The sequence below is a fragment of the Orycteropus afer genome, unplaced genomic scaffold (genome assembly GCF_000298275.1).
Source record: "Orycteropus afer afer isolate SDZICR_OR568_19922 unplaced genomic scaffold, OryAfe1.0 scaffold00044, whole genome shotgun sequence".
NCBI classification, from domain to species: domain Eukaryota; kingdom Metazoa; phylum Chordata; class Mammalia; order Tubulidentata; family Orycteropodidae; genus Orycteropus; species Orycteropus afer.
In genome coordinates this window covers 7,154,103-7,172,042 of record NW_006921631.1, presented here as the reverse complement: position 1 = coordinate 7,172,042, position 17,940 = coordinate 7,154,103, and the positions used below count along the sequence as shown (strand labels likewise).

Below are 17,940 nucleotides of genomic sequence, written 5' to 3'. Positions count from 1 at the left end.
TTTTTTTTAATTGTGCTTTGGGTGCAAATTTACAGAGCAAAATTTGTTTTACATTCAACAGTTTGTGTACATTTGATTTCATGCCTTGATTACCATCTCTGACCACAACACACACTCTCCTTCCCTCCCATCCCTGTGATGACCCTCTCCCTGTGCCCATCTTAACTATTCATTCCTATCCATCCAGTTTTCCATCCATGTGAATGCTGCCCGGCTGCTGCCCCATGGCCAGTTGTTCTAAGGGGTGTATCTCCCTAGAATAGGTGGGTGCATCACCCTGGGGTGGGGTGTTCTGCATGTAAGTCTTTCTACTGCTGGTCTTAGAGCCAATCTATGGGAGTGAGTCCATTTCTAGGCCTGAAGAGTACCCTGGGGCCATAGTCTTGGGGGTTCCACCAGATTCTATCTGATAGTAATACTAGTTATTTTTGTTTCTGAATTTTGTTCCACATTTTTCCTCCCACTCTATCCAGAATTTCCAGTTTCGATCTCTTCCCGAGTGGTTGGCATTGGTAGCCAGGCACCATCTAATTCTTCTGGTCTCAAGGTCCATCATATCCTTGGACTAATTGTTTCCAAATGGCTTTGATTTCCTTCACTCTTCTTTGCTTCAGGTGAGAGGAGACCAATAGTTGCATCTTAGATGGCTGCTTGAAAGCTTTTAAGATCCCAGTCGCTACTCACTAAAGTAGGTTGTGGAACAAGATTTTTATGTACTATGTTGTGCCAATTAAGCTTGGTGTCCTCCAATACTATGGTCCCAAGTTGGCAGGCCTGGTGATTCTCTCTCTCAAGGTGTTTGGTTGTCTCTGAGAAGTTACTCTAACTCTGACTTCTGTTGCTTCTGTAGTGAGTGTGGCTAATTTTGTATCTCTAGTATGTACATAGGATTATCTTCAGCTAAATCTATCTTGATGTAGGGTACCTTCCTGTTCATCTACACAAAGGAAGAGTTCTTTGGATAGAGAACTGACAATATCAGAGAACAACCTCAGACAAAGACACATGACAACATCACCCAGAAACTAACCTAGATAAAGACATCACAAAAACAAAATAAAGGTTAAAAACTGATGACAGGGATGCAGAGGGGTTAAGTTGTGAACAACTAAACTTTAAAAACAAAAAGAGAGAATAATAAATGTAGTTATAGAACTTCCATTTGAGGAGAAAGTTAAGATGATTTTAAGATATAACTCACTATTTTAATTTCAAGAGTATTAAAGTAAACTTCAGGATAACCACAAAGAAAAGTAATAAATCTGCTCACCAAAATAAAGAAGAAGAAAACCAGAAATAATTCAGTGAACACAAAAAGACAGCAACAACAATTGAAAGGAAAATAAAATCCATATACAAAAAGAATTCAGCACAGAATATTAAGAGGAACAAATAAGCCATTAATACCACAAAAAAGTATAACAGAATGACAACAATGAATCTAAACCTATTATTAAGCACACTGAATGTAAATGGATTAAATACACCAGTCAAGAGACAGAAAATGGCAGTACGGATTTAAAAAAAAAAAAAAAGAGAGAGAGAGAGAGCCATTAATATGTTGCCTACAAAGACATACCTTAGACACAAAGACATAACAAGTTAAAAATCAAAGGATAAGGAAAAAATATCAAGCAAACAGTATCTAAAATAGAGCAGGAGTAGCAATAATAATTTTGATAAAATAGATTTTTAGTCAAAAACCATTATAAAAGACAATGAGGGGCACTGTATAATAATTAAAGGGGTAAGCCACTAAGAAGGCATAAACATAAAAAATATTTATGTACCCAAGGACAGAGCTCCAAAATACATAAAACAAACTCTACAGAAGTGAAAAGAGAAATAGAAGTTCTACAAAAAAATAAAAAATAAAATACATCAAAATTGGGTGAGATTCATACCAGGAAAGAGGCCCCAAATAGTTAGAAAAGAATAGTTGAAGAAAAAGAACAACGTAGGAGGAGGAGGCTTCACACTTCCTGGATCTCACAACTTACTATGTAGCCACAGTAGTCAAAACATTCTGGCACTGGTACAACAGCAGACACATAGACTGATGGAATAGAATTGAGCGCTCAGAAATAAATCTATACAGCTACGGACAGCTGATCTTCAACAAAGGGTTGAAGTCCTTCAATGAGGAAGAAGTTGTCTCTTTAACGAATGATGCTGGCAAAACTGGATATTCATTTACAGAAAAATGAAACAGGATCCATATCATAAACTATACATAAAAACTAATTCAAAATAAATCAAAGACCTAAATGTTAAACCTAAAACTATCAAGTTCCTGGAAGATAACACACTGTCGTAGAGTCAGATCTGACTCATAGCAACCCCTCTTTGGGTTTCCGAGGTGGTCTCACTGTGGAAGTAGATTGCCTTCCTTCTGAGGAGTGGCTGCTGGGTTTGAACCACCAGCCTTCTGGTTAGCAGTCAAATGCCTTAGCCACTACACCACCAGAGCTCCTAGATACATAGGGACAAAGCTAATTTATGGCGTAAACACACCAACAAACATAACTAAAAGTGCATGAACAACAAGATAAATTAGGTAATGGGACCTCTTAAAAATTAAATACTTATGCTCATCAAAAGAGTGAAAAGAGAACCTACTGACTGGGGAAAAAAATTTTGGCAATGACATATCTGACTAGGGTCTAATCTCTAAAACATACAGAAAATTTTAACAACTTAAAAACAACAACAAAAATCCAATAAAAAAAATGAGCAAAGGACATAAACACACACTTTATGAAAGAAGACAGTTGTGAAGAGATGCTCACTATCATTACCCACTAGAGAGATGCAAAGCAAAAGTACAGTAAGATACCATCTCACCCCTGCAAAAATAGCACTCACCAAAAAAGGAGAAAACAACAAATGCTAACAAGGTTGTGGGGAGATTGGCACTATTATACACTGCTAAGGGGTAAAGTGATGAGACCATTATAGAAAATGATATGGTGCCTCCTTAAAAAGCTACAAATAAAAATACCATATGATCCGGCAATCCCAGTTCTAGGTATTTAACCTAGAGAAATAAAAGCAGTGACATGAATAAACATATGCACATCCATGTTAATTGCATCATTATTCACAACAGCAAAAAGATAGAAACAACTTAAGTATCTAGCAATGGATAGATAAAATGTGGCTTATATATACCATGGAATACTACATGATGATAAAGAATAATGATGAGTCTGTGAAACATATTGTAGCATGGATTAATCTGGAGGGCATTATGCTGAATGAAATAAGTCAATCACAAAATAACAAATATTGTATAATATCACTTTTATAAACAATCAAGAATAGGTTTACACACAGAAAGTGTACTTTGATGGTTACCATGAATGGGAGGGGGAGACAAGTGTTAATTCTGGTGAAGGGAAAGGCAATATAATATATGGGGGAAGTTAGCATATCATAACCAAGGTAAATGAAGACATTGAGTGGGTACAGAAGAATAAAGGGCAACTATGGTGAATGCCATAACATATACAATTCTGCAGCAACAGTAATAACAATCAAAAATTGGTGAGTTGTTACATAGATATCTATGCTATATAGGTATGGGAGTATGTATGGGAGTACATGTGCATGCATAGGACATTTGTACATACATAGGACATTTGCATATACATATTTATATGTGCTGCATTATATTCATATACATATATTCATATATATAATAGAGCACATGAGGCACAGTTGTGGAAACTTCTGAGACTTATCCAAATACCTCAGGGGACTGAATTATTGGGCTTGAAAGCTAAGGACCATAGTCTTGGGGACATCTATGTCAATTGACACAACATAGTTCATAAAGATAATGTTCTAACTCCTAATTTGATAAGCAACATCTTGGGTCTTAAAAGCTTATGAGCAGTGGTCTGGGATGCTACTATTATTATCCACTCATCCGGAACAAATGAGAGAGAAGGAACACAAAGACAAGGAAGCAATTAGGGCACAGGACTAATGGCCCACAGAAATCACAGTCTCCTCTAGGTTGAGAGCAGAAGAACTAAACGGCGACTGGCTACCACTACTGACCATTCTGACCAGGGCCACAATAGAAAGTCATGGTTAGAATGGGAAAAAACGTAGAAAACTCATACTCAGAAAAAGGTCAGACTTAATAGACTGAAGGAACTGGAAGGAAGAGACTGGAGGAACCCCTGAGACTATTGCCCTAAAACACACTTTTAACCTGTAAAGCTACTCCCAGAGGTCACCTTTCAGTCAAACAATAGATTGCCCTATAAAATAAACAATAACACCTACGAGGAATGTGTTCCTTAGAACAATCAACTGTATATGAAAAAACATTTGCCCCAAAGCAGAGATAAGAAGGCTGGAAGAAGCAGGAAAACTGGAGGGATGGAAATGAAGTAGGCAGGGTGGAAATGGGGAGGGTGCTTACACATCGTAGGGATAGCAACAGAAGTCACAATTTGTGTATGAACAAACAGGTGAATGGGAAACTAATTTTCTGTGTAAATGTCACCTGCAACACAATAAAATGTGCAAAAACAAACAAACAAACAAACAAAAACAACTTCACCCAGTGTTCCAAACAGCCACTACCAATCAATCTGATTTAGTTTAGGGGTTGTTGTTGTTGTTTTTATGTGCCGTTGAGTCGGACCCAACTCATAGCGACCCCACCTTGGGTTTCTGAGGCAGTATCACTACGAAAGTAGATTGCCCAACCTTCCTTCTGAAGAGTGGCTGGTGGGTTTGAACCGCCAGCCTTTTGATTAGCAGCCAAACGCCTTAGGTACTAGGCTACCAGAGCTCCTAGTTTAGGGATAGAGTCTGCTTATTGTCCAAGCAGAGAGTCTTCACATTTGAAATCTCATCTGTAAATCTCATTGTACTGTGAATTAAGAACCTTAGAAAAGGAAGCAGCAAATAGTGGGCGGTGGAGGTTGAAAATCACATCTAGTCTACACTTTTGCCGAAGTCAGATCCTGACTTCAAATCCAAACCTAGTCACTATGAGTCATTCTCTGAATGAAATTTGTGACTGGAGATTCATCCACTTTGCAGCTAAGTGTTTCCCCGAGTAGTAAACAACTTGACACTAAAATATAAAACCCCTGTCTAGCGATCAGGCAATCTACTTCGGTAGTGATATTGCCTCTGAAATCTATGAGTTGAATCCGACTCAACGACAGTGTGTATGAGCGGTGGAACCAAGGGACAGCTTGTTGAAGCCTCTGTTATTCAAAATCTCCATCAGACTTCCCCCCCTCACCCAAATCAACACAGTCTAAGAAAGCAACCAACCTCGAGACAGACCCTCTCTTCACTCACAAGGAGATTGCCCTCCCCAAAACCTCCCATCTGGAACTCACCACTGCCTCTGTCTTCTTTCTTAGCTAGTATCAGTTCTTTCTTCCTCCCTAAATAAAGGAACAATGACTCCTTTATCCTTCTCTTATTTCTGATTTAAAGAAGGTTTGTCAGTTTCTCTTTCCATCTCTACAGGTAAAAACCTATTTTACTTTTGGCTTTTCAGGTATGTACTTTTCAAGCCTTTACAGTTTTGTAGGACTCCTCCTTGATGATGTGGTCAGGCTTTCTCTCACACTGTCATTTGTCCCTCAGTCTCAGTGCAGTTCCTCTTGCTTTCCCCCTATGAGTATCTGTGTGCTTGGGAGGGTGTGGGAGGAAATGGACACCATGAAGTATACCATACTTTCATGCAAAAAGCTCGTGTGTTATACAGTTCTTTGCAAACTGCACCACCTGCTTGTGGGTTAGTTTCCTATGTGCACTATGTGCATTATATGTGTGTGTGTGTGTTACTTATGTGGGTGCATTCTATGCAAAAATACAGTAATTTCTGTGGTCTTTGTCAAATTTCTTGAGAAATGGCTGCACCTATCTATCTTTTCTCTTTCTTTTTCTGTGAAAATTTTTCCACTCAGTTCTTTCACTAAGTCTGTTTGGAAGCAGCTTGCTAAAGATTTTCTTTAATTTATTGACTTTACTCCCTCCTTGGAGCCTGAACTTTGCTTGTAAACAATCACTTTCCCTGACTGTTAACATTTAAATGGAACTCAGTAATCTTTTTGTTTTGGGCAAGAAAAAGAATAACACCCTCTTCTGGGCTTCTGCCTCCATTTCATTTCTAAGGTACTCCTTGAACAGAAGTGAGCAGCTGTAGGAGGTTCTGTAAGGATTGCAGGACCCCAGTTCCACTCTCTTCTCTGCCTTATAAGCCTGACCATTGGTTTAAAGCCGTGGCTTTCAAACTTTGCAGACTATCATTCACAGGAGGACATATTATTTACATCTCAACTCAGAACATAGATGTATAATTTTTTTTTACAGTTTCACAAAATTACACTTATCTTTACAATGGGTAGTGCTATTCTATTTCTTTCTTTCTTTTTCCAAACAAGCACAGCACATTAAATTGATTTTATGATACACGAATGGGTCACAGTATGCAATTTTGAAAAATGCAGGTTTAAAGGACACTGGTATCACTAAGGGGGGTGGTACAGAGGGTGTGGACCACACTAGGTGATGTTGTCAGAGAATGTGATACCAAAATTATTGCCCATAAAATTTTTGTGCAATGTTCAGCAGAAATTTATTATTTCTTTTTTAAATAAAAATAACCCTGTAGTTAGTTATAACAACTTAAACATTTTTCATAAGCCCAGGTTACATGTTTCAATATAGTTACAAGGCTAAAATTCTATGTTAATTTACTTTTTTGAACCTTTTAATGTGTTCTAGACATAATTGTCATTATTACCCAATTACAATGACACTTCAAATCATGTGATTTTATCTGCATGCACTATAAGCTTGAGCTGTTGTTTTCATTGCTGTTGTGGTTTTTTTTTTTTAACTTTTTATTATGGTTTGGGTGACATTTTACAGAGTCAATTCATTTTCCATTCAATCATTAATATATTTTGTTACATGATGCTGATTACATTCCCACAAACAAATGTCACAGCTTTTTCCTCACTTCCTCCCTACGGTTACCCTTTCCCTGTATCCTATGCAATCCTGTCTCCCTAGCTTTCTCCTGTGTGAAAGCTGTCCTTCTGACCTCCCGTGGTTGGTTGTTCTTAGGAGTGCATTATCCTAGTGTAGTTGTTCAGCTCACAGGCCTGTCTATTGTTTGGCTAAGAGTTAAGGCATGGAAGTGAGTCCAATTCTAGGCCTAAAGGGTAACTAGGGGCCATAGTCTCAGTTTTACCGGTCCCTATCCAACCAGTAAGCCTGGTTTTTAAAATGTTTATGAATTTTGTTCCACATTTTTCTCCCACTCTATCCAGGACCTCTAATTTTGATCATTTTCTGAATGGTTGGTATTGGCAACTGGGCACCATCTTATTTTTCTGGTCTCAGGGTCATGTAGGCTGAGGTTCCCATTGTCCATTGGTCCCTTGGACTAGTTGCTTCCATGCATCTTTGATTCTCCTCACTCTTCTTTGCTCTGGAAGAGGAGACCAATAGTTGCATCTTAGATAGCCACCTGGAAGATTTTAAGACCCCCTAGTTGCTACTCACCTAAACAGGATGTAGAACCATGTTTTTGTGTTATTATGTTGTGCCAATTGAGCTTGGTGTCCTGTGACCATGGTCCTAAACCTCCGGCCCAGCAACTCCCTCCCTCCAGGTGCTTGGTTATGGCTAAAGAGTTATCCTAACTTTGTCCCTTATTAGCTCTATAATATATGTGAATATATTTATGTCACATACAAATTCTTGTGTAGGAATATTGTCCACCAAATACAGTCATGAGTATATTCCCTTTCACCTGCTCATATCTGATTGTCTTGCCATCTACCTAGGTATCCACCTGTAGATTAGCGTTTGTTATTACTGACAATGCAGTATTGTGTATGTAATAATATATTTACTTTTGTTGTCTGTACCTCCTGTTCACCTCTCCATTTCTTCCTTTTCCTTAGTGATAGTGTGCTAGTCACACACTTTGGTTATTTTGCCTTTCCCTTCACCCAAATCAACACCTGTCTCTTAACAAATCAGCAATTTTCTCTCCACTTCCCCACCCACCCACCTCCCCATCCCTGGAAACCAACAAAGAAAATTTCCTTCCCTGTGTAAACCTTTCCTTGATTTTTTATAATAATGGACTCATTCAATAATTGTCCTTCTGTAACTGAGTTATTTCACGCAGCATAATGTCCTCCAAGTTCATCCACATTATGAGGTGATTCGCAGATTCTTCATTATTCTTTAATATTGCATGGTATTCCATGTATGTACCATAGTTTGGTTACCCATGCATCTGTTGATTGGTATTTATGTTGCTTCCTCTCTTTGCTATTGTGAATAGTGCTGCAATGAACATGAGTGTGCCTGTATCTAAATTTGCCCCCAATCTCACCTCTTTAGGATATACTCCTAGTAGTGGGATCAAATGGTATTCCTATTTCCAACTTTTAAAGGAAGTACCATCCCATTTTCCCAGTGATTGTAGCATTTTACAGTCCCACAAGCAGTGTATGAGAGTTCCAATCTCTCCACACTCTTGTCAGCATTTGTTGTTTTCTGTCTTGTTAAATTTTGCTATTCTTGCTGTGGTGAGATGATATCTCTCTGCTACCAGTATTTTAACACTCACTGATTTTGTGAAATTTTCTGATGTTTTACTATAATATCTTGGCAAATAGTATTTGTGAACCTATATCAGTATTTGTTTCAAGAATGAAGTAGTAAATAAAGGAGAAGGAGAAAAATAAAAAATGGCTTCTGCTCGGTTACTAATATAGAAAGTTACTATATTACTAACTCAATATAGAAAGATTTTGTTTTTAGTATTGATATAAGAAATATTGCATTTAAGGAATTTAAACCATATTTATCACATATTGTTCTGTGATTAAAATTGGTAGTAAATATTACTAAGGATTCTGTATAGTCTAGTTTGGGAGGAAGTCCATGGTGGGGGAGACACCATGAGACATTGCACAGGTGACATCAACCCTAGTGACACCATTGTTAAAGGAAACTACACCAGTCTCCTACTCTCAGTTTGGGAGTCTATCAAGCTCCCCTTTATTGTTTCTCTTTCAATTCACCCTCAAGGCTTTTTAGCTGCGGCTTCCTGATCCTATAATGAGGTGTATATCGATCTGAAATCCTTTCTCACTGCCTGTCTTTCTTGAGCAGACAGCCCAGACTGCTTTCTAATCACAGTGTGAGTGTCCTCTCACTCCGCCTCAGGTGTACTAGTTAGGGCAGAGACATGGTCATAAATCAAAACCTCTAGGCCACTGTCTCCCTGGCCCTGCAAATGTAAACAAGGCCGGATGTTTATGTCTCACCCCCCTGCCTCCTTTCTTTCTCTGCAATCCAGCTTCTCTGTGGAAAAGGAGGGCTCAACTTCTCAACCCAAAAATGTTGTTCTTCACTCAGTCAGGTCCCTTTAGTCCTGATCCCCACACTTTCCTTTATTAAACTTAATAACCTATGTCTGTGACAAAACCATTTTATTACTATTAACTTTACTTCTCCCCTAATAGCAGTTGACTCATAAAAAAACACTTGTAATCTACATCCTGTGTTTGAAACTAAATAATATTGACCATAGTTTACTGTTACTCACTCTTTAACATCAGCAGCCAAGGACAGAAACATCGTGTGTATGTGAGAGAGTGGGAATGGGGGTGTCTGTCTTTAAGCCCCTTTTTCTCAATCATAACCTGTCAATTCTCAATAGTGTACTGAGCAGGGTCTTTACATGTGATTTCTCAGATACACTGACAAATTAGACAAAGTTCAATCTTTATCCCTCAAAAGAAGGGAAGGTATTTCTTGGTACCTTCTGTTTTAAAATTTTAATTTTGAATCCTCCCTATCAAGCCCACAGTCTCAGAGTTGAGGTATAATTAGGACATATCTTCAGTTCCCAATATTTGCCACTAAAACCAAATCCACACAATCTGAAGTTAGTGTCAGATTTAAGGGAAATGGCCTGATGAAGAGCCCCCAGATAGGCTTTCACAGGCCAGGATTTTGGCAACATCACCTGCTGAGTTCTCCTGGGGCATTTCTCCACAGGTAAGAACTCTTGTGTCTAGGTTCAGTTTGTGTCTAGGTTCAGTTTGTGTCTGTTGCTTGCAGTACTGATTATAGCTGTAAGAAACCCTCCTTGGAATGCAGAGCCCTGAAAGCCGTAGGAGGAACAAAGGAAAGTGACCTTGCATAAAAAAAAAGAGGAATTGTGTAAGGTGAAGCTCTTATAATCACCACAGTAAACAAGAACTCTCAGCTATGTATGAACTATTAATTGGAAAACTAATATATAAACTTTCACCTAAAATACAATAATTAAAAAAAAAAAAAAAAGGAATTCTCAGCTATTTAGCCTCTCATGGCTGGGTTTGTATGTTTGTCCCAAAACCACATTTTATGGACTGTTAATAAATATTTTATTGGGAGCTCTGGTGGCATAGTGCCTAAGGCACTTGGCTGCTAACAAGAAGGCTGGCAGTTCAAACCAACCAGCCACTCCTTGGAAGGAAGGTTGGGCAGTGTACTTCCGTAGTGATATCGCCTCGGAAACCCAAGGAGGGGTCACTGTGAGTCAGATCTGACTCCATGGCAGTGAGTTTGGTTTGGTTTGGTTTTGGTTAATAAATAAAATGGTAAATATTTTATTAATAATACTATACTATAACATATATTAATTACATGTAATATCTTGCAGGGAGCTCTGGTAGCATAGTGGCTAAGGCACTGGACTGCTGACCAGAGGGCTGGTGGTTCAAACCCACCAGCAACTCCTTGGAAGGAAGATGGGGCAATCTACTTCCATAGTGATACTGCCTCGGAAACCCAAGGAGGAGTCGCTATGAGTCAGGTCTGATTCAACGGCACATAACAACAACAACAACAATATCTTGCAATATGATATAGTCATTAATGATGTTATATAATGCTAATTATTAATATAATAATAAAATTCTTTAATAGATATTGTTGAATTGGAAATGTAACTCAAATTTATATAAAATTTGAGACTCTTGACTCTAGTTTTCTGACTTGTTGATTTGGAAACTCCACATGACTGACCTGAGCCCTAGGCTCAAAATGTTCACTGGGTCTGATGTCCTGAACTTTGGGGTAGAAATAGGACTTACTCTCCCATATTGGTATTAATTTGTTATTACTCCTCAATCCAACAAATTTGGGTCAGTCAGATATTTATTAGGTTCTGTTTCAGTGTGAGGGAGATTTCCCTAGCATCTGCTCAGAACTTACTTCTTAGCCCATGGAATAGCACAATTGCTGCTTAACAAACCACCCCAAAACTTAATGACTTAAGACAACTGTTTTTATTTGCATCCCTTTTTGTGGGGGTTAATAATTTGGACAGGACTCGACTGGTAAGCTTGCCTTTGTTTCATGTGGTATCAGCTGAAATGGATTGATGGCTGGAGGATCCATCTCTAAGACAGCTTGTCCACAAGGCTGATGACTAGCAAGTTGGTGCTGACTGTTGGCTGGGAGCTCAGCAGAAAATGTTGTCCCATGGCCTTCCCCGCTGGCTGGTGTTTGGGTAGTTGAAGTTCTTATATGGCAACTCAGCTCTCAGAGAGAGTGCCAAGGGCCAGGAAGGGGAAGTTGTCATTAAGGCCTAGGCTCAGAAACTGATACAAAGTCACCTCTGCCATACTTTAACGATCAAAGCAATCACAGAGATAACCCAGAATAAAGGAGAGGGAACATAAGCTCCACCTGAGGATGGAAAGGAGGAAGGAACCAGGGACTATAGGACTTTGGAGACCATCAGGTTTGATCCCTGCAGTGGAAACCATGTTTGTGTCTAGTATATTCCATCCATTCATCCAGTCATCCATCTGTCCATCCATCTAGTTGTCTGTTCACCACCATTCATTCATGCAATCATCAAACCCTGCCTGATCACCTTCCATATGCTGGAGATACAGGAGTGAACAAGATCAACTTAGTCTGTACTTTTATAGAGCTTACTCCCACCGCCACCGGGTATTCTTATCTTTAGTACATCCATCAAGCAATGAGATCTCTCTAGTTCTATCATCCTAGGATAATATCCCATAAAGCTCACCCTTACTCCCACTTCCTGGTCATGCTTATTTGAAAATGCATATTCTGGTTACAATGAGTACTTAGTGTTAGAATGAGGATGATACAACACAACTGCTATTGGAAAATCCTCAGGAACTACTAATGACAGTGCCATCCCTAATGCTACCTGAGCAAATCTGGCCATGTCCTGGATACAGTCACAGCTACTCCTTCCTCCAGGCAAGGGCATTTCCTTCTCTGTAGACTTACTGGCTCTGAGAACACAATTTTCCCAAGAGTGGTCTCTGATGTTATGAATGTCTAGCACAAGAGAAATATTCTGCTAGTTAATTCAATTGAACTCATCTCAACTCAAGTTAGCTATATTCAGTTCAGTTGGGCTCAGCTTAACTCAACTTTACTCAACTTAATTCATCCATCCATCCATCCATGCTTTCAGCAAGTATTTTGTGGATAGTCCTTTATGTCAAATTCTATTTTCAGCCTGGGGTCCAGCTGGAGTTGCTGCCACTGTCGGACTCATCTTTTCATTCCAATCCAAATGATAGCCATGTGTTGTGGTAGAGAGAAGACTGGCTTTATTGTCCTCTATGTTTGCAACTTAGCTCTGACACTTATTACCTTGAGAAATTTTCTTAACCTCTCTGAGCCACAATTTCTTCATCTGTATAGTGGGATAATAATACTTATTTTGTGGGGTTTGTCAGGATTAAGTTAATAGAAGGCACTCAAAAATGGTATCCATCAAATCCCCCACTTTTTTCTAACCTATCTGGACCTAAGGAAAGAGCAATCAAAAAAAAGACCCAAAGCTTACTCTAAAATCTAGAAAACAGGAGAGTTCACTTAGAAGGAAAGTACTCACCATTGCAGTATGGTCCCAATGCTTGTGATGCTGTCTCTGTCCTAGGATTCTCCATGTTCCCCAAAGATCTCTTTGGAAATCCTTGCTGCATCCATTCTGGGAAATCACCTTGATAATTACTCAAGTTATATTATTGCTTCCCAGAGCTCAGCCTGATCCTTGATTTCTTGTGTTCAGAATCAGGGCCTAAGAGTTTGAGCACATCTTTAGCAATTCCCTTGGTGTTGTGCCCATTCCCATGCAAGCAGGGAGAAGATATAATAAAAAATGGAGGATATAGTGGTAGCCGGCCCAGAAAACCAGCCCAGCAGAACCTTGGAAGAAGCACAGTTAGGAACATCCTGTAGTATTGCAGAGAAACATGAGGACAAAAAAAAAAAAAACTAGTAGGACATCCAAGAGTGGAACCACAGTAGAGAAAGTGAGACTACATCAGGGTAAGTTCCTGCCAAACCCTGCCTTAAAAATAGATGGACAACTTAGCTACAGGATGCCCAGTGCTCTGCACTCTCAGGTTCCCTACATTGGGAAGGCCTTCTATTTATCTCTATCTCCTTGTGTCCATTTATGGCTAAAATCAGATGCAGGTTTCTCCTCTAAAAAATATACATTCTATTCAGATGCTGTCCAGGGTTCTCTCATGTGAATACTCTCTATTTTTAGGTACTCATTGGTCTCAGATGCAGAAACAGAAAGCATTTTCATGGAGCCCATTCACCTCTCCTCAGGCATTGCAGCCAAGCAGATCATCAATGAAGGTAATGTATGCAGAAGCTGGGTGGGAGCAGGGTGAGTCCCACCGTCATATAGAAATCCTGGAGTGTGAGCAGTGGAAAGTATAAATGTGCCTCTGAGTACTGCCCATCACATTGAGAAGAGGAAATCCAAGGAGAACAATTCTGCCAACCCCTCTTTATCAGCTTCACAGGACAGGGGTAGAAATTATTATACATCAGTGTGAACAGTTACCCAGTCCACAGCCAGGGAGGCAGCTCCAGGTGGCAGAATCTTCCCTTGAAGCCTCTCATTCAATACTCTGGTTAACCTCAGGGGTTCTGGGCAGCTCATGCCAGAGACAAACCTTATTGTTGTTGTTGGCGAAGTCATCAAGTCAGTCCTGACTCATAGAGACCCTAGATACAGCAGAATGAAATGCTGCCTGGTCCTGCATCATCCTCACAATCATTGCCATGCTTGAGCCCGTCATTGCAGCCACTGTGTCAATCCATCTAGTTGAGGGTCTTCCCCTCTTTTTCTGACCCACCACTTTATCCAGCATCATATCTTTCTCCAGGGACTGGTCCCTTCTGACAACCAAAGTATGACAGATTTTGGCCATTGACAAGTCTGGCCATTCTTGCTTCTAAGCTTCTAAAAAACTTTCTGGCTGTATTTTCTCCAAGACACATTTGTTCATTCTTCTAGCAATCCATGGTATCTTTGGTATTCTTTGCCAACACCACAATTTAAAAGCATGGATTTTTCTACAGTCTTTGTTCATTGCGCAGCTTTCAAAGGCATATGAAGTTATTGAAAATACCATGGCTCGGGTCAGGCACAACTTTGTCTTCAAAGTGACATCTTTGCTCTTAAACACTTTAAAGAGATCCTTTGCAGTAGATTTGTCCAATGCAACACATCATTTGATTTCTTGACTTTCTTCCATGGATGTTGATTGTAGATCCAAGCAAAATGACACCTTTGACAACTTCAGTCTTTTCTCCATTTATCAAGATGTTTCTAATTGGTCCAGTTGTGAGGATTTTTGTTTTCTTTATATCAAGGTGTAATCTATACTGCTGACTGTAGTCTTTATTCTCCATCAGTAAGTGCTTCAAGTCTTCATTTTCAGCAAGCAAGGTTGTATCATCTGCATATCACGTGCAGATTGTTAATGAGTCTCCCTCCAGTCCTGATGTCATTATCTTCTTCATATAATCCAGTTTCTCTGATTATTTGCTCAGCATACAGATTGAATAACTATGGTGAAAAGATGCAACCCTGACACACACATTTCCTGAGGATACCATGCAGTTTCCTCTTGGTCTATTTGAACAACTGCCTCCTTTACTATGTACAGGTTCCTCATGAACCAATTAAGTGTTCTAGAATTCCCATTCTTTGCAATACTATCCATAACTTGTTATTATCCATGTAGTTGAATGCCTTTTGCATTGTCAATGAAACACAAATAAACATCCTTCTGATATTCTTTGCTTTCAACCAAAATCCATATGATATCAACAATAATATCCCTCCTTCCACACACTCTTGTGAATCCACCTTGAATTTCTGACACTTTCTTGAAATTTTACTTGCGTGTGATATTAATGACATTGTTTCACAATATCTGTTCTGTTGGATCACCTTTCTTTGGAATGGGCACAAATATGGACCTCTTCCAGTTTGTTGGTCAGGTAGCTGTCTTCCAAATTTCTTGGCATAAACAAGTGAGTGCCTCTAGCATTGCATCTGTTTGTTGAAAGATATCAACGGGTGTTTCATCAATTCCTGGAGCGTTTTTTCTTTTGCCAATTTCTTCAGTGCAGCTTGGACTTCTGCCTTCACTACCATTGGATCTTGATCATGTACTACTCTCTGAAATGGTCGAACATCAATCAATTCATTTTTGGTACAGCATCTCTGTATATTCCTTCCATCTTCCTGTGACGGCTCCTGCAGTTGTTCAGAATTTTGCCCAGAGAATCCTTCAGTACTGAAACTCAATGCTTGAATTTTTTCTTTCAGTTCTTTAAGCTTGAGAAATTCCGAGCATGTTCTTCCCCTGTGATTTTCCATCTCCAGGTATTTGCACATTTCATTTTAATACTTTACTTTGTCCTCTTGAGTTGCCCTTTGAAATCTTCTGTTAGATCTTTTACTTCATTATTTCTTTCATTCACTTAGAACCTCAGAAATAACTAGGGGCCTCCAGTTCTGTTCAAAGGAATGCCTAGATTTAGGTTTCCATTTCCATTAGTTGTTTAAAGATGGTCTGCAAAGTGGAGTATGTATATGGGGAGGAGGTGAAGATGGGGAGAGATGCTAATATTGATCCAGTAAATTTTGAAATGGGTGATATACTAGATTACATTCAAAGATATTCAGTTGACTGGATAGATTATTTCGCCTAGTCAAATTTGGGCAAATAATCTTTTGAGATTTCTTTCATCCCTTTTGCCTGGGTGACCTCTTAGCACTTCTGTTGGGGTTGGTGGGATGGATGAAATGGGGCCCAGTTACTCTTTGGGCATTCTCTGACATCCACTGCTATGGGTCATGATCCTTTTTCTGGCTTTAGTCATAGAAGCACACAAGCTGCTCCTTCTCTGTGCTAACACCAGCCTTTTTCTTTTATCCTCTGGCCCTTTGGGTCCCCATTAAATCCTCTTCCTCAAAGACATCTGAATCTCCTGCACACCTCAATGGAACCAGGAGTTCTATCTGCTATGGCTAGTTGCTCTGGTCCTCTGTGAGGCATAACCTTCTCAAAATCTTCTCTGGTGGGTTTTTTTTTTTTTTTTTTTTCTGTATTCTTTAATCTTCTTCACTGGGATGTCTGTTATCTTACTTCAAGCCAGGTCACAGCCACAGAACCCAGGCAGTGTGTTCACCCTGGTCTAGTTCTCTTGGAATTGCTCCCAGGACCACCTGAGCTCTGGAAGATCTTTTCCTCCCCTTGTGTGGCTGGGAATTTCCCTTATTTTCTGTCTTACCTCTTCCCTACTCTATGCTTCCTTCCCCCTGTGATCCACTCTCCAGACTTTGGTTCTTGCTAAATAAAAGTCCATCTTTAGGACTTGTGTGAAAAAACTTTTTCTCTTTTTCAAAGCTCACTTTCAAATCTATTGAACGTTATGGATATTCAAAATCTAGTTTGAAACTAAAAGCAGAGTAAACCAAACACCAAACCAAACCCATTGCCATCAAATCAATTCTAACTCATAGTGACCTTTAAAGGGTTTCTGAGGTGGTGAATCTGTATGGAAGTAGATTGCCCTGTCTTCCATCCACTCTGTGGCAATCTGCTTATATAAAAAGATAAGTAGTACCTTCTTTATTCTAGATCTTATCTACTCTCTCTTTCTCTGGAACATTATGCTTCAGTTTGTCTTGGTGGATAAAGAGTTATGAGGGAAGGAAAAGGAAAAAAAAAAAAAAAAAAAAAAAAAACTAGTAGGACATCCAAGAGTGGAACCACAGTAGAGAAAGTGAGACTACATCAGGGTAAGTTCCTGCCAAACCCTGCCTTAAAAATAGATGGACAACTTAGCTACAGGATGCCCAGTGCTCTGCACTCTCAGGTTCCCTACATTGGGAAGGCCTTCTATTTATCTCTATCTCCTTGTGTCCATTTATGGCTAAAATCAGATGCAGGTTTCTCCTCTAAAAAATATACATTCTATTCAGATGCTGTCCAGGGTTCTCTCATGTGAATACTCTCTATTTTTAGGTACTCATTGGTCTCAGATGCAGAAACAGAAAGCATTTTCATGGAGCCCATTCACCTCTCCTCAGGCATTGCAGCCAAGCAGATCATCAATGAAGGTAATGTATGCAGAAGCTGGGTGGGAGCAGGGTGAGTCCCACCGTCATATAGAAATCCTGGAGTGTGAGCAGTGGAAAGTATAAATGTGCCTCTGAGTACTGCCCATCACATTGAGAAGAGGAAATCCAAGGAGAACAATTCTGCCAACCCCTCTTTATCAGCTTCACAGGACAGGGGTAGAAATTATTATACATCAGTGTGAACAGTTACCCAGTCCACAGCCAGGGAGGCAGCTCCAGGTGGCAGAATCTTCCCTTGAAGCCTCTCATTCAATACTCTGGTTAACCTCAGGGGTTCTGGGCAGCTCATGCCAGAGACAAACCTTATTGTTGTTGTTGGCGAAGTCATCAAGTCAGTCCTGACTCATAGAGACCCTAGATACAGCAGAATGAAATGCTGCCTGGTCCTGCATCATCCTCACAATCATTGCCATGCTTGA

The 17,940-nt window shown here is 39.6% G+C and overlaps 1 protein-coding gene across 1 annotated transcript in view; it reads left to right on the top strand.

Annotated features, from left to right (window-relative positions):
- STYXL2 (serine/threonine/tyrosine interacting like 2) overlaps positions 1-17,940 on the top strand; it is an 83,177-nt gene that overhangs the window by 30,056 nt on the left and 35,181 nt on the right. Inside the window, exon 2 of the mRNA XM_007937734.1 lies at positions 13,616-13,710. Within this exon, the coding sequence (XP_007935925.1) occupies positions 13,616-13,710 (95 nt within the window). The remainder of the gene's footprint in view (positions 1-13,615; positions 13,711-17,940) is intronic.